The following is a 22,657-nucleotide window of genomic DNA, read 5'->3' as shown; positions in this document are numbered from 1 at the left end:
CTCCTTGCCAGCTTTTGTCCCCTCCAAGGCAAAGCCAGATTGAGATTCCTCTCTGGCAGTCAGTGTCCTGAGCTACTGTCTCTTCCAAACAGCGGGGATAAGCCTCCCACAGTCTGCTCCAACCAGACCGCCTGAGGCATAGGAACACCGGATTCTCAGCCTGCATGACCCTTCCCTCTGCAGTCCTCTGTCCCCCATGTGCCTGGAACTGCCAGGTTCAGAAGACCTATAGAGGCCTGTCCTGTTTTGATGGCAAGACTATGACCATGGACAGGCTGACGGTGGCTCCTTTCGGAGCTGGACTGGCAGAGCCTGGGCTTGTGGTGCCTGGCTCAGGGCTGACGCCTGCTAGGGATGCCCTCCTGCCCCAGGAGGTTCTGGCTGCCCAGAACCTTTCCCATAGTCCCGGCCAGCCTGGCCTCCTAATATAGCCCTGGGTCCGGGCTGGGCCTGTGCTCTGTGCCCCAAGGGAGCAGACCTGCTGTGAGGAAGGGCCTGGTCCTACTTGCTGGACCCCATGGGGAGACTCTTCCCCCAGACACTGAAAGGAGTGTGTTCCCCTGTGTAATCCCAATCTCATCCAGAGCCAAAAAGGTGAGCAGTGGAGACGTGCGCAGAGACGAGGCTTCTGGCCAGTCATGCTGAGGAAGGGGAGCGTCGTCTCTGCAGCTGTAGAAATAGCTCCAGTCTATGGCACCCTTGCCCCAGGCCTGCCGCCACCTCTCATGGAGACAGGACTGGTAGAGAAAACCCTCCCCAGCCTCTGGAAGCCACTGGCTGCCCCAAGACCCCCCATAGGTCCCCAAGGCAGCTGGCCCCCTCAGAGCTGGTGTCACGGAGCCCGTCCTTCCCCGATCCAGGACTTGGCACCTGGCCACATTTTTATGACTCATCTTTACCCATGTGTGGACACAGATTCAGGAGCTGGCTTCCGCAGAGCCACCAGGGAACGCTAACCCCAGCAGCGCCCAGAGCGCATAATATGTTCTCACTCAATCCCACTTTACAAGGCGCAGAGTGCTTCAACTTTAGTAAAGCTGGGACCCACCAGGCCCTTGGGCAGCGCTCCCCTGAGTCTGGGCTGCGGCAGCGTCACACTGCTCACGACAATGGCATTCTGCCCTCTCTCAACCAGCAATTCCTGGGCTCCCTTCGCTCCACTGGACGCCACCCCAGTCACCCCTCGGAGCTGCTGGCACTATCAGCTCTGTCTTCTGTTCCATGCTCTCCTGTCAATAAACTCCCCACGTGGAGACCTCTGTGCCACAGGATGGGGCAGCTTTATGACTCACTTGTATTGCCTAATTGCCATTCTTGTTTTGGGAGCCTTGCTGGGGTTGAACCTAAAGCCTTGGCTAGATTAATGGCACCCAAACAGCAGCCTGGGACCTCAGGAGACAGAAGGAGGCGCCCCGTGCCAGCACCTCTCACTTCAGAAATACGGCGTATCTGTCCTGACTCTAGATCTTGCCCCACACAGACACCTCCCAGCGTCACTCCATGCCTTTGGGCCCTCCCATCAGCCAGTCACACTTACCTGGTGGCCAAGCCCCCTTCCTCCAGGAAGCCACTAGGGTAGCCCTGTAGCCCTAGTCTTCCCCACCATCCCCGTTTCTCCCCAGGCTGGACTTAACGGAGAGCAGACTGACATCTTCACTGTCAGTTCCCTCCCAGCCCTGTGGAGCTTGGTGGAATGCCTGGTGTGAAGGGTCCTGGTGAAGGTTTCGCACCTTTCAGAAGGGGCACCTTCCCCACTCCAACCTGAGCATACCTTTCTTTAGTATACATTCCTGCCCCCAGCCAAGGTCCACGGGACATTCGTCATTTGCTTATCTGAGGCCACTGTGGTTTTTGGCTTGTAGATCCCAATTTCCCAGAACCTGCCCCCATGTGGGTGGGGCAGCAAACAAATTACTAATCCATTCCCCACTTGCTCTCAAGTTCAGAAGCCTCCTGGCAGACACTGGAGCCACGATGAAGCCCCCAGGGCCTGTCCGTACCTGCGGCAGAGTTCTGGTCCTGCTCTCACTGCTGGCCATCCACCAGACCACCACCGCCCAAAAGGTAGCCAGTGTCCACGGGTGTGGCGTGAGCTGGGGGTGAGAGAACGCCTGGGAAGTGGGGAAGAGCCTCCGCATGTGCGAGCGTGTCCGGCGCAAGTGCGTGTGCATCAGTGTGTGTGCCAAAAAATAGTGCAGACCTCCCGCCAGGCACTACCTCAAGGGCCTTACTGGTATTCTCCCACCTAATAGAGGGGATGATCCAATCGCTTCCATTTTGCAAATGAGGAAATACAGTTTTACGAGCCTGGTTCTACCACTTTCTAGTAAGTGACCTCAGGGGAGTGATTTATTCTGTCTATGTCTCAGTTTCCTCATCTGTAAAACAGGGTAATACTAGAACCTATTCAGAGGGTAGTGGTTGTGAAAACCAAACCCGTTGTATCTATTAAGTGCTTAAGACAGTGCCTGTCGCAGAGCAAATACCCAAGCGCATAAACAAGCCACTTGGCACCTCTGTGCCAAACTGCATTCAGGCAGCTGCATGCAGCCGAGCAGAGCTGGTGCGCGTGAGCATGTCGCACACAAGCAGGTAAGAGGTGCCCGCGTGCCCCTCCTCGGGGGACACAGGCCTCAAGGCAAATGGCACATGCTAGGGAGTGCCCTGCGGAAGAGGGGGTGAGTTGGGGAGGGCCCACCGCGGAGCAGAGAGGAAGATTCCCGACTCTTAGAGACCAGACTCTAGTCTACCTCCGAATTCTCCCAGCTCCCAGGGCTTCCTGGTAGAAGACTGGTGGGAGCTTTCCTGTTGCCACAGAGACCAAAGTCTCCAGAAAGCAAAGGACCTGGTCACTGCCCTTTTTCTGGGCAAAGCTAAGCCAGCGTGCAAAGCTCCCTGACCCCACCAGGGCTCTCACCCCTGCCAAAGGCTGTGTGTGATGCCCTCCCAGACACTGGCCCCGGCTGCACCAGCTCTACTCCCTGCATGCTTGTTCTTCTCCAAGGGGCGCTCTGGGCCCCTATAGATCAAGAAGGACGTGACCCCTGCCCTGTGGTGCCATAGGGTGGAGAATGAAGCACACAGCTACCTCTTACTTGAGACAAATGTTCACATAGGAGATGCCTCACTGGGTTCAGCCTGAGGCCTGGTCAATGGCTTAGTCAGACTGGGGGCCAGAGTTTGGTCTGGAGCCAGAGTCAGGGCCGACTCTTGAAGAGTGTCACCCTGAGCTGAGGTGGCATTGAAACCCTGCAACTCCCCTTCTTCTTTGCTGGTCCAGAATGGTATCGACATCTACAGCCTCACCGTGGACTCCAGGGTCTCGTCCCGATTTGCCCACACGGTCGTCACCAGCCGAGTGGTCAATAGGGCCAGTACTGTGCAGGAGGCCACCTTCCAGATGGAGCTGCCCAAGAAAGCCTTCATCACCAACTTCTCCATGTAGGTGTCTTCCCACCTTCCTCCCCTCTCCACACCCCCCAGTGCTATGACTCCATCTGCTCTGTGCCAGCAAACCCTCTTCTTGAAGTGAGGCATGCCAGGGTGTACATCTTCAGGAGTACACCCTGCACGTGGGGGGCACACAGGGAACAGGGACTTGTTCTCAAAGATGCCCCCGTCCTTCCCTCCATCCAGCCATTCATCATCCCTAAGTGTTGTCCAGGTGGCAGGCAGAGAACCACAGCATCTTTGTGGCTTTGCCTTTGAGGAGCACAGACTTGAGGCCTCCTGAAGCCACACCAGGCAAGAGGGAGTCACCGAGATGCACATTCCAGCTCAAAGTACAGAAAACCTCCTAGATCCTTGGCTTCCCCACAGTGGAGAGTGGCTTGAGGAGGATTCTCCTAGTTATGCCCCAAGCTGGGATCCTGCAGAGGACATTTTTGCTCAGGCTGCATGAGAGACACCTGAGGTTTCTCTGAACTCTGTGGGCCAGTGATGGTCCTTACTTTGTCCTCTGCCACCCTCCCCTACCCTTCCCAACTCAGTTTTGTAATGTTTACTAAATGCACCAGGACGCTGTCTGTCCCTTGCTGCCAGGAAAAGCTGTGATTTAGGACAAGAGTAAGGCTTTTCCCAGAAACAGAGAGGGCGATAGTGGGGCAGAGAGGGAGTGTCTCTCATGCAGGGTCCACACTGGGGCCTCTGGAAAACTGCAGTGGGGGCTGGTCTCCTCCCTCAGGCCCCACGCACCCCTCACTCCACAGCAGCCCCTACTTTTCCAAACCCAGAGCCCGGGCCTATGCTGCCCAGCTTGCAGTGCAAGCCCTAGGGGCCGTGTCAGCCTTCGACATGGATGCCAGGGTCAGCAGTTGCCAGGTCCAGGCCCGTTGCATCTGCTGAGAGCCCAGGACTGTCACTTGCATTCTCTGGACCCAGATCCTGTTGCTGCATGAGTTAGGGGAGCAGAGGGCAGGTTCTTTGCTCCCTGACCTGGCCGGGAGCCCCAGCTGGGCATCTGGAGAGATCAAGCACTGCCTACCCAGGAGGAGAAGCGCCGCTGCCCACTCACCGGCCCCATCTGGGGCTGGAGTTAAATTATAACCAGGAAGATCAGGCAGGAGGGACGCATAGTCCTGACATCCTGGCTGCTCCCCCTCCTGCCCACTGCCACACACTCCCACACTTCCATATCACCCACAGATAGAGCAGGTGAAGTTGACCAGGCACATCCCTACTTACCCCACAAGGAGGCTCTGGCGAAGTCATTTTCCTCCCTGAGAAATGTCCTGGGCCATTCTTTCTCAGCCCCCAAAGGATGGCTGCTAGGAGTGTGTCCACACACTCAGGAATCCCACCCACTAGTTGTCCAAAACCTCCCTCCAGATATGCCAGCCTACCTGCAGGGTGCCTGCCTCTTATGGGAGGGAAGGGGGAGACTGCTGTAGGCCGAAAGGGCTCAGAGCCTCCAGCCCTGCGTCTCCTTCCTCCTCAGTCCTGGCCCCACATGGCTGCACGCAGGGCTGGGAACAAGTGTGGCTCAGAGAGCTCTTGCTGGTGATGAACTGGTTCCCTGGAATGGTCTGTGAAGTGGAAGGGGCAGGTGGGAATGTGGGCCAGTTGGGCCAGACTGGACAGGTGGAGAGAAGGCAGGACTTAGCCCGGCCCTGCCCCTCTGCAGCCTCCCCTTCATCCCGTCTATAAAATGAATGCTTACTGTTAACCGTACACACCTCTGGGAGCTAGAGGCCTGGCGCACTTTGCAGAGTGCCCTGTGCAGAGTCTTGTATGCAGTAGGTGCATAATAAATGGCCCCGGGCTCAGGCAAAGATGGGAGTCACTGTGTCAAGAGGCACACCAAGTCCAGAAAGGCTCTCTGGAGGAGGCAGGAGTGGAATGGAACCCTCGCACCAGGCTCTCAACAACTCCCACCCTTCTGCCCCCAGGATCATCGATGGCGTGACCTACCCAGGGATCATCAAGGAGAAGGCCAAAGCCCAGGCGCAGTACAGCACAGCAGTGGCCAAGGGAAAGAGCGCTGGACTTGTCAAGTGAGCTGGCAGGGGGCAGCTTCAGCAGAGAGGGTCTAAACATAGGCCACCCTGCCTTTGGCCCTTAACCCTGCCCCCACCTCCACCAGCCTTACCCAACCTGTCCTGGAGGGGCAGGCCTGATGCCCTTCTCCCCCAGGGCCACCGGGAGAAACATGGAGCAGTTCCAGGTGTCAGTCAGTGTGGCTCCCAATGCCAAGATCACCTTTGAGCTGGTCTATGAGGAACTGCTCAAGCGGTGTCTGGGGGTGTATGAGCTGCTGCTGAAAGTGCGGCCCCAGCAGCTGGTCAAGCATCTGCAGGTACCTGCTGCTGCCTCTTCCAGGGAGGCCTCCTGCATGACCCTTGCCCTGCTGAGGACGGCCCCTCTTTGCCCCTGGGCCTCGTGTGAGCCCCAGCCCAGGCTCCTGGCTGACCCAGGGACCCACATCTTGCCTCCAGATGGACATTCATATCTTCGAGCCCCAGGGCATCAGCTTCCTGGAGACAGAGAGCACCTTCATGACCAACCAGCTGGTAGACGCCCTCACCACCTCGCAGAATAAGACCAAGGTGGGTCTGTTGTGGTCAGCAGGCGAGGGTACCAAGGACCCTGCCTTCAGGCCAGCCCTATAAGCCTGGATTTCCAGAGAGCTGGATAGGCTCTCCGTCCAGTGAGGTGTGAGCTGGAGAGGCTCTTGAGATCTCTGTGTCCTTGCTGTCATTTGGCAGATGGGAAGGGCAAAGCCTAGAGGACTGTGGTGTCCTCGTATGAGCCCTGAGATCTGTCTGGGAAGGGGTTGGAGAGTAGACTGATGTGAGGGTCCTGGGGCCAAGTGGAGAGGAGGAGATGGTGGGACTGCACATATCCTGGAACAGCCTCTGCTTGCACAACTCCAGGAACAGGGCGCTCATCACACCCCTCCCGTATGTGAAAGCGGTCCATCAATAACGCAGCCTGAAAGGAGGTGCCCTGGAATACGGACCCAAGGCTACATCCTGGAATTCTCATTTCCCAATATATGGACTGGGTAGAGGGTGTTGTTGGCCTGGCTTTGCTGTTCCTCCCAACTTCAGCCCAGATTATTCCTCCAGGCTCACATCCAGTTCAAGCCAACGCTCTCCCAGCAGCAAAAGTCCCCAGAGCAGCAAGAAACAGTCCTGGACGGCCACCTCATCATCCGCTATGATGTGGACCGGGCCGTCTCCGGGGGCACCATTCAGGTGGGTGGACTCCAGGCAAGAGCAGAGCAGCCTGCAGGTCTGTCCACCTGCAAGGGCCTGAGCTTGGGTGTTTTAGAAGAGGAAAAGAACCACCCTTACTTAGCAGTGTGCACCAGGGACCGGCACAGACAGAAAACACGTGATTTAGTTGTGTTGTCCCTGAAACTATTCCCTTTCCCAGGCAGAAAAGGTTTGTCTCTGAGAAGATCTGCCCTGTGGGGTTTCCCTCTTTGCCTCTGCTGCTGGGAGGCTCACAACTCAGTTTTACGCACATTTGCAGTAGTTTCTTTCACACTTGTTTCTGGCATTATTATTGTTGTTGTATTTTGGTGCGATCATGGCTCACTGCACCTTCAAACTCCCAGGTTCAAAAGATCCTCCTGCCTCAGCCTCCCTAGTAGCTGGGACTACAGGCATGCAACACCACACCTGGCTAATTTTTTTTTTTTTTTTCCGATAGAGACAAGGTTCCCCGGGCTTGTGTTGAATTCTTGGGCTCAAGTGATCCTCCCCACTAAGCCTCCCAAAGTGCTGGAATTACAGGCGTGATTCACCACACCCAGCCATTTCTGCCATTGTTATTATAATTCCCTTTTACTCCATGGTTTTGAAGTCTTCCGTCTTTTCATGGTTGTCAGGTTTATGATGTCTGAACTTTTTAGTATAAGCCATCTGAAATGCTAAAACAAATAGAAGGAAAAGTTGCAGGGAGAGTTCTAGTAGGCTATGCATGAGCAGGGAAGGCTTCTACAAGAAAGGGGCTGGTCTGAGCCCTGAAAGAGGGCAAGGTTTGGGGGAGGTTAGCAGTGGGATGCAAATGGGATTGGAACAGAGCACAGAAACCCAAGAATTTGGGGTAAGGGGGCTGAATGGGGATAGGGCACGATCATAGCCCTGATGGCCTGGGTGGGTCTTACTCTGGTCACAGATCGAGAATGGCTACTTTGTACACTACTTTGCCCCCGAGGGCCTAACCACAATGCCCAAGAATGTGGTCTTTGTCATTGACAAGAGCGGCTCCATGAGTGGCAGGAAAATCCAACAGGTAGGTCCTGTGGCCCAGAACAGGGCCCTGAGAACTCCCAGGCCCTTCACGCTATCAGCTGTGGTCCGACAGGCAGACCCCCTTCCTTCACCTTTTGGCGCCGTGGGGCGGGTGGCTCTCAGGAGCCAAGGTTGGCCAGAGCCTAGGGCAGCCCCTGTTCCTAGAGCCGATACCATGACCTCACGCCTGAGACAGGAGTCCAAGGATGCCAGCCCAAGGGCACACGAGCCCTCAGGGAGCCCTTCTGAAGCAGTATTCCCTCTCCCTGACCAGACCCGGGAAGCCCTAATCAAGATCCTGGATGACCTCAGCCCCAGAGACCAGTTCAACCTCATCGTCTTCAGTACAGAAGCAACTCAGTGGAGGCCATCACTGGTGCCAGCCTCAGCTGAGAACGTGAACGAGGCCAGGAGCTTCGCTGCCGGCATCCAGGCCCTGGGAGGTAAGTTCTTCTGTGGCCCTGCAGGGTGGGGGCTTCCAGGGCTCCTGGCTGGGGGCCACCTTGAGAGTGTGTGCTCCTCAGGGACCAACATCAATGAGGCGATGCTGGTGGCTGTGCAGTTGCTGGACAGCAGCAACCAGGAGGAGCGGCTGCCCGACGGGAGTGTCTCGCTCATCATCCTGCTCACCGATGGCGACCCCACCGTGGGTGAGGGCCCTGCCTGCGACTCCAGGACACGCTGCATGGGGAGGCGGCTGGGGCTGCACCTGGGCTTGCTGTGGGACCTGGGCAGGGAGAGGGGGTCACTGAGGCCCCTCGGCTCTGAGGTTCCAGAACTATTCATCAAGCAAATCACTGTTTTCTCACCCTCATCCCAAACCCCTGGGTCCAGGGGAGACTAACCCCAGGAGCATCCAGAAAAACGTGCGGGAAGCTGTAAGTGGCCGGTACAGCCTCTTCTGCTTGGGCTTCGGCTTCGACGTCAGCTATGCCTTCCTAGAGAAGCTGGCACTGGACAACGGTGGCCTGGCCCGGCGCATCCATGAGGACTCGGACTCTGCCCTGCAGCTCCAGGTGCCAGCATGCCCCAGGTGGGCTGCACAGAGAAGTGGGCAGACCCAGCCTGGCCTTTATGACACCCCCAACTCTGCAGGACTTCTACCAGGAAGTGGCCAACCCACTGCTGACAGCAGTGACCTTCGAGTACCCAAGCAATGCCGTGGAGGAGATCACTCAGAACAACTTCCGGCTCCTCTTCAAGGGCTCAGAGATGGTGGTGGCTGGGAAGCTCCAGGCCCAGGGGCCTGATGTGCTCACAGCCACAGTCAGTGGGAAGCTGGTGAGTGTGGCCAAAGCCACCCTGGAGGGGAAGGGCAGCCTCCACCTCTGCATCCGGAGGGGCTGGGCTCCAATCCCAGACCTGCCCCGCTCCAGCTTTCCCCTCTGCTGCCTGTGGATGACACAGGGGCATGGCAAGGATTCAATGAGAAAATGGAGTGATTCTCATGAGACCACCTGTGCTGTGCCCAGCACATACAGGCCCTCAGCAACGGGTGTGTGCTCCCGTGAGCACAGGTGAGGGCAGGGATTCCTCCCTAGTTGTCATCCCCTCCTGTCCTGGTACCAGCCCTCTCAGGTTGCAGTTGGACAGGGGAGGGCTGCTCCTGTTTCACAGATGAGCAGACTGAGCTCCAGGCAGGGCAGACAGCTTGCCCTGGGCCCCACTGCAACCGGGCCAAGAGCCCAGCTTGCTACGTGGCACCCTGTCCTTGCCCAGCCTTCCCTGCCTCCTTCCAGGGACTCCCTGTCATTCCACAAAGAGAAACTGAGCACCAGCCCTGCGGCAGGGCCTTCTTCAGCCCCTGGGGTGCAGCGGTGAATGAGGTTGACCCCTCCGTGCCCTCATAGGAGAGACAGCCCAAGGACATGTCATCACACAAACAAGCTACAGGCTGGGATCTAACCCTGGACTCAGGGGAGCAGCACTAGGAGCCCCAGCCTGGCCTGGGGATCAGGGAGGGTTTTCTGGAGGAAGCCCAGCAGAGACTAAGGGATAAGTAGGAGGTGGGAAGAGTCCAGATGGGGCAATGGAGGAATATGTTAGGCCCCTGTGGCATGAGGGCAGCGAGTGTGAAGAGAATAGCAGTGGGCGTTGGGGGCCCATGGCCTTGTCTCAGGACAAGTCCCCAAGTGTCATGACTGTTGGTACAGGCTGTGTGGCCACCCTGCCTGGCTTCAAACCCAGCTCTGCCACCTCCCAGATGGGAGACATGGAGAAGTCACTTAATCTCCATGTACCGCAGTTTCCTCCTATGTAAACATGGGAATAAGTCACTGCCCCCTCAGAAAGCCGCTGTGATTGATGTCCAGTGTAAGCACACCATACATGTCAGCAGCTGATTTAGATTGGAGGCCGTGGGTTCCCACAGTGCAGAACCCAAGGTGGCTCCGGAGAGTTCACAGACAGACATGGCTTTGTTTTAGTAGTTATTTACTTATTTTCATGTGTATTCTGAAAAATATGACCTGAACCTCAGACCTAAGTTTTTGTTTTTTGTTTTTTGTTTTTTCTTTGAGACAGAGGCTCGCTCTGTCGCCCAGGCTGGAGTGTGGTGGTGCGATCTCGGCTCACTGCAAGCTCCACCTCCCATGTTTACGCCATTCTCCTGCCTCAGCCTCCCGAGTAGCTGGGACTACAGGTGCCCGCCACCTCGCCCGGCTAGTTTTTTTTTGTATTTTTAGTAGAGACGGGGCTTCACCATGTTAGCCAGGATGGTCTTGATCTCCTGACCTCGTGATCCGCCCACCTTGGTCTCCCAGAGTGCTGGGATTACAGGCGTGAGCCACCGCGCCTGGCCCCGATCCAAGATTTTATCGGTATAAAGCCAAGTAAAAATTGTTAGCCTACTTAAAGTTCATTTAAGGAAAAATATCAATTAAGTAGCTGTATGTGTGGATGGGGCAAAATCCATGCAGGTGGCCTGTGTGTGCCGAAGCTGTGGAAAGCCAGCCAGGGTGAGAGACAGGCTGTTCCAGTGGGAGTAGAGGCACAGGTCAGATCCACATTGTGAAAAGGTCTCCTGACCACTCGGTGAGCTCTGGTAGGAGAGGCCTGGGATTCCTCTGCCTTAGAAGCCCATTTCCCAGGCAGCGAGCTGGGTCAGTCTGAGACCACAGGCCCCTCCCTGAGGGAGGAGGGAGCGGGTTCACACAGAGCTTGGGTGCACGCTTCCCTGTCATGGTCCCACAGTGGCCAGCCGCAGAGGGGCCTGTTTCCACAGGGACAGCCGTTGGGGTGGATGGAGCCCCAGACCCAGAGCCACGACATCTGCCTTCTGTTCTCAACTCTGCCTCTGAGCCCCGGGAAGGTCCTTCCCTCCCTGTCCCTTTCCCCCACCTTTGGGGTAAGGGCAGGCTGTAGCTAGGGACCCTTCCTGCTCCACACTTCACTTGCAAATCCTTCCTGCTGCTGTTTCTACACTGTCCTGAGGTTCCCATCCCTTTCTTCCAGAGGTTTGGCTGATCTGAGTCCTGGCGCCGTGCCTGCCTTGTTGTACCTGGGCTACTTTGTTACCTTTTATCTTCACCTCCGTCTCATCCCTGTATGCTCTGTGACTGAGCCCCTTGCACCCCTAAGCCCCCTCCTTACCCCCACTCAAAGGAAATGCGGTCCCCACAGTCAGTGTGTGGGACCTGCCTCAGCTCCAATCATGGAAGAGCTCGGAAGTGCCAGGCCAGATGCAGATGTCCGGCCCTCACTGTTCCTGCCCTGGCTGGGCCCCTCTTTCCAGCCTACGCAGGACATCACTTTTCAAACCGAGTCCAGCGTGGCAGAGCAGGAAGCAGAGTTCCAGAGCCCCAAGTATATCTTCCACAACTTCATGGAGAGGCTCTGGGCATACCTGACTATCCAGCAGCTGCTGGAGCAGATGTGAGTGCATCAGCACCTCCCTAAGCCTGTCGGTAGGGGGCAGGCACCGGTGGCACGGGACAGCACCTAAGCATGGAGAGAGGGGGGTCTTGGTATCATGTCCAAGCTCCAGATTCTCCCAGAGGGACCTCCCTAGAAGGGGCTGGATGGAAAATCTGTTCCCGAATTCAGGGACCTCCTGAGTTCTGATGTCCTTCACCTACAGTGTCTCTGCATCTGACGCTGATCAGCAGGCCCTCCGGACCCGAGCGCTGAATTTATCGCTTGCCTACAGCTTTGTCACACCTCTCACATCTATGGTAGTCACCAAACCCGAAGACCAAGAGCAGTCTCAAGTTGCTGAGAAGCCCGTGGAAGGCGGTGGGTGTGGGGTTGAGATCTCAGCCTCCCAGGTAGCAGAGTTTGGACCCAGCATTCTCCCGACTCTTTCCTGCATCCTGACCAAGACCCCAACCGTGCCCCCAACAGACTCCCCCTGGGAGATTCAGCCTATTCACTGATGAGGAAAGTGAAGCCGGGTCTCCTATCTCCCCAAATTCATTGCACCTACGATATAGTCCAGGATTGGGTAGCAAGATAAAACACAAGCGCTTTGAATTGATGGAAACCACCCTGACAGTGTCTGTCTGTGTCTCTGTCTGTCTGTCTGTCTGTCTCTCTCTCTCTTTGTTTTATCCAGAAAGTAGAAACAGGAACGTCCACTCAGGTAAGCAGCGAACATCCTCAAAGGCTGTGCTGGGTGGTGGTCTGCTAACACAGCGTCCAGGGCGCCAGCCCTGTGAGGTTACTGGCCAGGGCCCAGGTCCGCCCAGGCCTCTCCAGCCCAGCCCTGCTGCCGGGAGGCAGCATAGTCTGACCCAGCACGCTGGTGCATTTAGTCACCTGTGCATTCAAATATTGGCTGCTCCTCCGGCCCTGTCCGCAGCACTGGGAATACAGTCCCCATCCAAGTGGGGCCACAGGAAGGTGGGTGCAAGATGCAAACCCAGGTCCCACTGATTTCCAGGTTCCACTTTCTTCAGATATTATCTCCAGGGAGCAAAAATGCCAAAACCAGGTGACAAAGTAGGAGGTGGGGGGAGGGGAGATTGACAGATTGGGCTCGGTCCTGGCTATGGAGGGGAGTGCCTTGCCCAGCTCCTCTGGCTGGTGACAGCCCTCGGGCCTCAGTTCAGTTGTATCTGATTAGGACTTGACCACACAGAGGCTTCCTTTTCTCCAAGAAGAGGATTGAGTAGACAAGGTAGTTTGAGGGGTTCTGCCACATCCCCGGGGGGGCGGAGTTTGAGGGGGGGTCCATTGTTGTTCCAGCATTGATTATCTCCCAGCTGTGGGGGGAGAGGCTCCCTGAGTTGGCCGGGTGTGGGGAGAGGGGACGTAATTGCCCTCTCCGCACCCACTCGTGGGTGGATCTGAAGCCCTGACTGTGAGGACCCACACCCCACCTCAGAGAAGACTGCATCTGTCAACTTCTCCAAAGCTGGAGCTGCTGGCTCCCTGTTGAATTTCGGACCCGGGGTTCTCAGCTCGGGGCAACTTGGACCCCCAGGACCTCCTGATGCTCCTGACCATGCTGCTCTCCATCCCTTCCGCCGTCTGGCCATCTGTAAGCCGCCTTCCAGTCCTGTGAGGGCCTCAGTTTCCTCATGGTGGTCCTTGAGCCTGCCCCACAGAGGGGGTGGGGGTAAAGCACGCACTGCAGGCCAGGCCAGGGATGGCTGACGAGGGCACGATGTGAAGTAATTGTGGGTCAGTTCAACCTGGGATCATTTACTGGGGCCGGGGGGGGGGGAGTGCATTTCCTAAGGAGGCTGTCCTCACCTTCCCAGCTCTCTGCAGCTGCCCCATGCCCAGTCCTCAGCGTCTCATCTCAGGTGTGAGCTCTCCCAGGTCCTTCAGCTGCCCTGAGGTTGTCAGACCACAGGCTGTGACGGAGCAGCCTCTCCCACACTCCTTGTTCAGAGGGGACCCTAGGCCCTAAGAGGGGCAGGGACTGGCCAAGTGTGCACGTCACAGCGCTCTTTGGAGCAGTCCTTGCCAGCTTCTTCCCTCTGAAGGCCCCTCTCCCCACTACCCCTTGTACGGACATCAGGCCTCCCCTCCCCAAGGCAGGACTTCACCTGTCCTTTACTTTCACTGAGTAGGATCCACTATACTCTAGAGGCTGACTCATGAGGAAACCTTCTAGGAAGGGAGGGCTTCCTCCGTTCAGAAAGTCAACAGAGGTCCCTTGAACAGTTTCTGATCCCCAAATCTGCACTCAAACACAGCTGCAGAGCCAGGCTGGACCTATCCCTGACAGCATGCTCTTCTGTTTGAAAATCTCCCATGACAAAGGCCATTCTAGGTGGCGTATATGTGTGGCAGGATGGGGGCTGCAGCTTGGAGGCGGCGGTGGCTGTGCCGCTGGTTGCTCGCCTCCTGACGGTCTCCCTGCTCCCTTTCTGTTCCTGATGTTCCTGCCCTGATGCCTGCTTCAGCACCATCAGCCACCTCAAATCCTGATCCAGCTGTGTCTCATGTCACGAATACCAAAATCAAAGGTGCTCCCAAGACCAGAGGCCCTGTCCTAACAGGGGGATCCTGGGAGGGGAGTGACCTGTCACGTGAGCATCTTGATGTTGAAGTAGAGAGGGAACCCGGCCACACCTAGTCACTACTCCTTCCCTCAACCTCCCACTCCTCAGGAAGGGGCTGCCTAAACCCAGACTTTTTCTTCTTTTAGAAGCAACCATGACAGCCCAAACCCCAGGTAAGTTCCCAACCCCCTGGGCCCCCTTCCACATCCTTGCCCCTAGCCTGCCCTTCCTGCTCCAGGAGCCGTGCCCCGGCTGTCCCAGCCCCCATACAGGCTCCCTCCGCCATCCTGCCACTGCCTGGGCAAAGCGTGGAGCAGCTCTGTGTGGACCCCAGACATCACCAGGGGCCAATGAACCTGCTCTCAGACCCTGAGCAAGGTGAGAGGGGGCACACCCAGAGAGACCTAGACACCATGACACACACCCACCACCTGCCCACAGAGACACACACAGTGCGTGCAGGCTGGCCCCACGCAGGCCCCTCCCAGATCATAGCATGGTCCTGCCTCCAAGCCCCGGCATGGGCACACACTCACACAGCCACCCCAGGGACCTTCCACTGGGCACCTTGTGTGCAGGTGTGGGTGGCCTAGGCACAGATAAGCATGGCAGCCATGTGGAGGTGAGCCTAGAGGAGGAGCCAGGGTGGGGCAAGGGTCCAGGGAGCTTCCTGGGGTCGCATAGGGATGGCAGGGCCCTGGCAGGCACGCAGAGACCAGCATGAGGATGTTCCAGATGGAGGAGTTAGTGCCTGCAGATACAGAGCCCCAAAAGATGAGACCCTAGAAGGTGTGGATGAGAATGGCAGGAAGAGACAGGGGTGCTGGCTGGGCCCTGCCACTTCAATCCTGAACCAGACATGGAGACACACTCCACTCAGCGATGCTCACCCCCCCTCCGCCCAGCCCCGCTCAAAGCCAAAGGACATCCACGGCTTTCTCATTCCTCAGATGCATGTGGTCTCCCACTTCCTCACTCAGCCCTGGGAGTGTCTTTCCTGAGGGTAGGCAGCACCGATTCTCCATCTTACCCTTGGCTGCAGCATCTAGCTCAGGGCCAGGCGCTCCATAGGCCGTTCTGAAGGCTTGTGGACTGGAGACAAGTTAATTCTCAAAGGCCTCATCTGAGGGTGGCCATCGCTGAGGATTTAGGGGCCCCTCCAAAGCCATAGACACCAGGGGTGAGTGGAGAGATTGTGGAGCCAGCCCCCAGTGTGAAGGAGTGCTGGGAAAGGGACGCCCCTCCTGATGAGGGAGGGAGCTGCCGCGGAACTCCAGGGGCTGTGATCAGGGAGGACTCCCTGTGCAGGTCGGTGTCAGCCCTGGCTGGGGCCCAACTTTGACCTCTCTGATTTGGTCTTCCCAGGGGTTGAGGTGACTGGCCAGTATGAGAGGGAGAAGGCTGGGTTCTCATGGATCGAAGTGACCTTCAAGAACCCTCCGGTCCGGGTTCATGCATCCCCTGAACACGTGGTGGTAACTCGGAACCGAAAAAGCTCTGCGTACAAGTGGAAGGAGACGCTGTTCTCAGTGATGCCCGGGTAAGGCCCAGGCTGGAGCCCGGGGCCAGGGGTTGCCCTTTCAGGCTACAGTGGCTGATGATGGTACCAGCAGGTGGCCTGAAGCCATGGACCCAAGAATGGAGTGGCTACACTCACAGGAGGTGCAAAGAGACAAGAGCCCTGCCGTATACCCCTGCAGTTCCAGAGGGCACTGAGGAGTTGTCCTGGGGACCTAACCCAGGTCGCTATCCCATGCAGGAGACAGTGTGGTTTGGAGCTAGCTCTGCTGCTCATCCTTTGTGACCTTGGGCAGGCAGCTTAGTTCCTCTGAGCCTCAATTTCTTCACTAATAACCAGTAATCATCATCCTGGCCCAGAGTCAGAAGGCTGAGGGGAGAACCCAGTGAGAGAGTGTAGTTGGGAGCACTTTGCCATCAGATGATGCAGTGCCCCCCAGGCACCCCACAGCATGGCGCTGTCTACGTAGTGACGTGATATTCTGATGACAGTAGTGAGAAGCTAGAGAGCACTGTTGACAGCAGGTTACCAGCATTCTCTTTAGCATATCCTTGGAGCTTTGCTAAGGAGATACAAGTCAGTGGCCTCAAATACTGAGCAGCTGGTGAATAATGGAGGCAGAAGGCCACTTCTTCTGGGTGGGGGAGCTCACTGCTTCACAGTGGCCGTCCAGGGACAGTCTTCCAGTTTTGCAGATCGCGAGGGGCCTCGGGGAAGGGCTGAGGCCCTGGTCCTCCGTGGGCAGTGGCCTCCGAACCCCCGGCCTGTGTCATAGCTCACCCTTTTCCAAGTGTGGAGAGCCTTGTCCAGCCCTGCCTCACCCAGCTCTCCTCGGGAACTCCCTTGCATTTGACAGATGAGTGCACATCCAGCTAATCCAAGGTCTCACCCAAAAACCTTCCCAAGTTCATAAAAGATCTAGGCCCAGAGTGGTGGCTCACGCCTATAATCCCAGCACTTTGGGAGGCTGAGGTGGGTGGATTGCCTGAGCTCAGGAGTTTGAGACCAGCCTGGGAAACACGGTGAAACCCCATCTCTACTAAAATACAAAACGTTAGCCAGGCATGGCAGCATGCACCTGTAATCCTAGCTACTTGGGAGGCCGAGACAGGAGAATCACTTGAACCTGGGAGGTGGAGGTTGCAGTGAGCCGAGATCATGCCATTGCACTCCAGCCTGGGCGACAGAGTGAGACTCCATCTCAAAAATAAAATAAAAGATCTAAAAGTTGGCCAGGCACGGTGGCTCATGCCACCCAACACAAGTGTAATCCCAACACTCTGTGAGGCCGAGGTGGGTGGATCACTTAAGGCCAGGAGTTTGAGACCAGCCTGGCCAACATAGTGAAACCCCGTCTCTACTAAAAATACAAAAACTAGCCAGGTGTGGTGGTGGGCACCTGTAATCCCAGCTACTCAGGAGGCTGAGAATTGCTTGAACCTGGGAGACGGAGGATGTAGTAAGCTAAGTTAATACCACTGCACTCCAGCCTGGGCGACAGAGTAAGACCCTGTCTCCAAAAAAAAAAAAAAGAAAAAAAAATCTAAAATTCCTTGCTATCTGGTAGATTCACTAAAATCAATAGCATTTTTATGCCTAGAAAATGAAATAGAAGTAAAATCCTATTAATTATGGGGAGAGAGTGTCCAAATACTTTCATGAGCTACAGAAGACATAAAGAAGAATAGGTGGCCGGGTGCCGTGGCTCATGCCTGTAATCCCAGCACTTTGGGAGGCTGAGGCAGGAGGATCACAAGGTCAGGAGACTGAGACCATCCTGGCGAACACTGTGAAACCCTGTCTCTACTAAAAATACAAAAAAATTAGCTGGGCAGGGGAATGGCATGAACCTGGAGGGCAGAACTTGCAGTGAGTGGAGATCACTCCACTGTATTCAAGCCTGGGCAACAGAGCGAGACTCCATCTCAAAAAAAAAGAAAAAAGAAAAATAGGCCGGGCGCAGTGGCTCCTGCCTGTAATCCCAGCACTTTGGGAGGCCGAGGCAGGTGGATCACCTCAGGTCAGGAATTGGAGACCAACTTGGCCAACATGGCGAAACCCCGTCTCTACTAAAAATACAAAAATTAGCCGGGTGTGGTGGCGGCACATGCCTGTAATCCCAGCTACTCAGGAGGCTGAGGCAGGAGAATCGCTTGAACCCAGGAGGTGGAGGTTGCAGTGAGCTGAGATCACGCCACTGCACTCCAGCCTGGGTGACAAAGCAAGACTCTGTCTCAAAAAAAAAAAAAAAACCCCACATGTTTTAGATTGAATTGAAACAACAGGACAGTATATGTTTAGGGAAAATTTGTTTAAAATAACCTCTGAGTAACAGCAGGGTCTTATTTAACATGCTTAAAGGAACCTAACATTCATGAGAACACCAAAAAGGCAAGAATTTCAAGGGTTATTTCAACTAAAAAAATGAGAAGACAGAATGAGAAGAGGCCTACCCTTTAGACATTAAACACATGATCAAACACGGGTCATCCAAAGAGAGTGCACCAGCAGCAGAACAAAAGGGACAGAGTGGATGCATCAGAGAAACTCCTTCAATCATATAAAACTAATTTATGAGAAAGTGAATTTAAGAAAACCAGAGGCCGGGTGCGGTGGCTCACGCCTGTGATTCCAGCACCATGGGAGGCTGAGGCTGGCAGATTGCTTCAGCTCAGGAGTTCGAGACCAGCCTGGGCAACATGGTGAAACCCTGTGTCTCTTAAAAATAAAACAAATTAGCTGGGCATGGTGGCATGTACCTGCAGTACCAGCTGCTTGAGAGGCAGAGGTGGGAGAATCACTTGAGCCGAGGAGGCACAGGGGGCAGTGAGCTGAGATCACACCACTGCACTGCAGCCTGGGGGACAGAGTGAGACCCTGTCCCCGCCCCCACAAAAAAGAGAAAGAAAAGAAGTGCTGGGGAAACCGGACATCATTAGGTTAACTTTGGTCCTATTTTACCAATGAGGAAATGGAAACCCAGATTTAAGGGCCTTCCCACCCAAGGCCACTCCATGACTTCCTGGACAAGAGGGGAAGCCCAGCCCACTCCCCACCCTGACTGCTGAGGCTCCGAGCATACGTCTCTACCTTCCCGCTCAAGACGCTGGGTCTTTCCACAGCCTGAAGATGACCATGGACAAGACGGGCCTCCTGCTGCTCAGTGACCCAGACAAAGTGACCATCGGCCTGTTGTCCTGGGATGGCCGTGGGGAGGGGCTCCGGCTGCTTCTGCGCGACACTTGCCGCTTCTCCAGCCACGTTGGCGGGTCCCTTGGTACTGTGCCCGGCCTTCCTCAGAAACCAGCTGTGCCCGGGAACAGGCGGTGCCCTCCCCTGCACGCGCCTCCCAGGCTCCCTCTGTCTCTCACCCTTACTGACCCACCCTTTGTATCTCAGGCCAGTTTTACCAGGAGGTGCTCTGGGGATCTCCAGCAGCATCAGATGACAGTAGGCGCACGCTGAGGGTTCAGGGCAGTGACTACTCTGCCACCAGGTGACTTGGCACAAGCAGACTGCTGAGCCTGGCTGGGGTGGGGTGGGGACTGGGAGGCCAGGAGCCAGGCTCTCCAGGGCCCCACTCCTGTCCTTGCCCAGGAACTAGACACAGTCCGGTGGAAGGTTGATGCTGTAGACGTGTCTAAGCCAGCTTTCAGTGACCCCACAAAAGATGGATGGGCTTCTCAGACCCACAGAAAGAACATGGGCCCTGAGATCCCTGGGGTTGGTTGGGGACGGTAGGAACCTCTCCCTGTCCACACCCTGAGCTCCCAGAGCCCTGAACGCTGGAGACCACACGTACTGACTTCTCTAGAGCAGGCTCTGGGTGACTGGGCCTCGTTCGCCTGTGCTGGAGGGAATTCTAGAGGGACCCCAGGACTCCCTACCCTCCATGTTCCTGTCCCCAGCTGTCTCCCTCCTTTCCCACCACACCTGAGATTTGCTGACCACATGCCTATCTGTCTGTCTGTCTTTCCATTTCAGAGAGCGCAGGCTGGATTACCAGGAGGGAGCCCCGGGAGTGGAGATTTCCTGCTGGTCTGTGGAGCTGTAGTTCTGATGGAAGGAGCTGTGTCCAGCCTGTACGCTTGGCTGCCCCCTTGCAACTGCAGGGCCGCTTCTGGGGCCTGGACCACCATGGGGGGGAAAAGGTCCCACTCATTACAAATAAAGAAAGGTGGTGTGAGCCCGGGAAGTGGGTGTCTCTGGTTCCCTGTGGCCAAACCCTAGGGCCTCAGCCTTGCATCCTGAACCTTTAGCATCATGGAACACTGAAGCTTCCACTGTCAGCTCTCAAGGGCCCATGGCCAGGAGGGCGCACGCTGAACTTTCAGTCCAGCCCCTTCACTTTACAAACAAGGAAACTGAGCTCTAACCACCCATTTGAGATGTCACTCCCGCCCCCAGCTAGGGGCCCAGGGCTGGAAGCATTCTCCAGGAGCAGAGGTTCAGTCTTGACTACAAAAAAAAAGAGTGAACGGGGTTGGAATTCTTTCTAGTCCAGCTCCCAAACTTTCTCAGTGAGCTTTTGGAGCTCTCTGCAATGAGATTTGCTTTACACAATCTGATTTTCACAGCTGTGCTGAGGAGCAGACCTGTCTGCTCGTTGTCTTGTAAGGAAGCACCGAGTCTTCGAAGGAGACACAGAGGCGAGGCCCCAGGTGCAGCAGGGAAATAGGCCTGTTCCCAGGAACCTCTCGTCTAATGGGGCTGATCTGGGTCCCAACTCTAAATCCTGTGCTGTTGAGGGTCTCCTTCCCTGTTCTTGCCCCAGAGTTAGGCACCCCAAAGATTCCACCAATTCCTGTATGGGCAACGTATACTTTAAAAAATTTATGGCTGGGTGTAGTGGCTCACACCTGTAATTCCAGCACTTTGAGAGGCCAAGGCGGGAGGATCGATTGAGTCCAGGAATTTGAGACCAACCCGGGCAACATGATGAAACTCCATCTCTACAAAAAATACAAGTTAGCTGGCATGGTGGTACATGCCTGTAGTCCCAGCTACTTGGGAGACTGAGGTTGGAGGATTGCTTGAGCCTGGGAGGTCATGGCTGCAGAGAGCTGTGATTATGCCACTGCATTCCAGTCTGGGCAGCAGAGCAAGACCCTGTCTCAGAGAAGAAACAAAAATTACTATTACCCCACCTACTTCTGAAAAAAGGATATGAGTCTATGGCTCACCAATAAAAAGCTTAAAGAGAATAAAACCAAAATCTATGAGTGTACGGGTAAAAGAGCCAAGCAGGATTGTGAACTCAGGGACATCAGGGTAGGGAAGCTGCAGCAGTGACGGAGCACAGGGCTTTGCTGTGAGCTTCCTGGAAGTCAAGGTAAAGCAGAAACTGAGCTCATTTGCTTGCTAAAAACACCAGACATCAGGGAAACGTCCTTTCTCAGCTCTTGAGCTAGAAGAGGGTATTTGCTCAATGGGTCTTTCTAAAAGGGTCAAAGTACAGGCTGGTGAGAGGGGTCACCAGCGGCACAGAAACGCTCCCCCCTGCATTGCTGCCTCCCCATCGAGCCTCCTTGGCAGATAGGCAGCTCAGGCAGAGTCGCTTTGTAAAGGTTGTTCCAGGGAGCTCAGGCCAGGGCTGTGTGACATGACAGCAGCTCAGGGGGATTTGCTGTGGGGCTAGCCCTGTCATACAGGGATGAGAGAGGTGTGCCACCCCAAGCTCACCCTCTGGGACATGACCCCCTGGACTGGCTGCTGAATTTGTGCAACAGCAGAGGAGTCACAGTTGATTTTCTGGCACTGCCAGCACCTGCAGGGCAGGTGTTCTCTGTGACAGTTGAAAATAGGCCCATGCTCTTCACTCTTTCATCTAGCAAGTGCTTTCCAGCTTGGACCAGGCCCTGACTGAGTACTGTGGGCACACTGGGCACCATGGCACACGCAATGCCTGTGGTGGTAACTGCCCCCCAGAAAATAACCAGGTGCTGCGGGAGCCCAGAGGGAGACATGGGGATGATCAGGAAGCCTGGGGGTGGCAGGGAAGGCTTCCTGGAGGCAATGTGGGGGCTGAGATTTGAAAAATGGAGAGAAGTTAGCCTAGTGGAAAAGGAGGGCAAGGACACCAGGTGGTAGGAACAGCATGCGTCCAGGCCTGGAGCCAGGACACTGTGTGCTAAGTTTGGGGAAGATGACGGAAGGAGATGCTGTGGGATGAGGTGGAAGGAGAGGGGGGCCAGCACAGGTGGTGCACACCTCACCACAGAGCATGGCTTCTACCCTGAAAGGGGACGGAGGGCCGAACAGGGACAGGAGGGACCAGGGTGACGTGGAATGGGGAGAAGGCAGAGTCTACCTAGCTTCTGCCTGCATAGATGGCCTCCTGGCCTATGGGTTAAGCGTAGCCGACTCCTGCCTCCCAACCTGTTCACGTGACTGCTACTGGAGCTGTCTTCCTGGAGACACCTGAGGAGGACCAGAAACCATAACGAGGACGCCTTTTCACACCCTTCGCCTGGCAGGATCCTTCTCCCCATTTCATAGATGTGGAAACTGACCTCAAGATGACTGTTTTAAAGCTATGTGGGCCGGGGGCAGTGGCTCACACCTATAACCCCAGCACTTTGGGAGGCCGAAGCGAGCAGATCGCTTGAGCCCAGGAGTTCAAGATCAGCCTGAACAACATGGCAAAACCCTGTCTCTGCAAATAATACAAAAATTAGCCAGGTTTGATTGCACATGCCTGTAGTCCCAGTTACTCTGGAGGCTGAAGTGGGAGGATCACCTGAGCTTGAGAAGTCGAGGCTGCAGTGAGCTGTGATCATACCACTGTACGACTGCAGCCTGGGCAATGGGAGTGAGACCCCATCTCAAGGAAAATAATAATAGTAATAGCTATATGGCTCCTCAATCAACCCAGGCTTGAACAGGATGAGGGGACTCGCCCACTATGGAGGGGTCCTTTCTTAGGCCTGGGCCCTTTTAACCTGCCT

The 22,657-nt window shown here is 55.8% G+C and overlaps 1 protein-coding gene across 21 annotated transcripts; it reads left to right on the top strand.

Annotated features, from left to right (window-relative positions):
* Window positions 1–1,944: 1,944 nt before the first annotated feature.
* Window positions 1,945–20,919, top strand: ITIH4 (inter-alpha-trypsin inhibitor heavy chain 4). Of its 21 annotated transcripts, none has more exons than XM_074032468.1 (25): window positions 1,945–2,064; window positions 2,253–2,326; window positions 3,281–3,441; window positions 5,388–5,492; window positions 5,632–5,794; window positions 5,934–6,044; window positions 6,567–6,695; window positions 7,624–7,740; window positions 8,014–8,182; window positions 8,264–8,389; window positions 8,574–8,755; window positions 8,835–9,020; window positions 11,473–11,612; window positions 11,818–11,972; window positions 12,292–12,318; window positions 12,619–12,669; window positions 12,817–12,855; window positions 13,093–13,218; window positions 14,093–14,155; window positions 14,338–14,364; window positions 14,453–14,569; window positions 15,557–15,731; window positions 18,833–18,987; window positions 19,110–19,206; window positions 19,695–19,905. In XM_074032468.1, the coding sequence occupies exons 3-25, from the start codon at window positions 3,401–3,403 to the stop codon at window positions 19,762–19,764; spliced, it is 2,571 nt and encodes an 856-aa protein (XP_073888569.1). In that variant the 5' UTR covers window positions 1,945–2,064; window positions 2,253–2,326; window positions 3,281–3,400; the 3' UTR covers window positions 19,765–19,905. The 21 variants fall into 21 exon arrangements, 19 of the variants coding, with proteins under 19 accessions (XP_073888569.1, XP_073888568.1, XP_073888567.1 ...); XM_074032467.1 differs by having other exon boundaries at window positions 13,063–13,218; XM_074032466.1 differs by having other exon boundaries at window positions 12,802–12,855; window positions 13,063–13,218.
* Window positions 20,920–22,657: the final 1,738 nt, after the last annotated feature.

Source organism: Macaca fascicularis, chromosome 2 (genome assembly GCF_037993035.2).
Source record: "Macaca fascicularis isolate 582-1 chromosome 2, T2T-MFA8v1.1".
NCBI lineage: Eukaryota > Metazoa > Chordata > Mammalia > Primates > Cercopithecidae > Macaca > Macaca fascicularis.
This window is presented reverse-complemented; position numbering and strand designations above follow the sequence as displayed.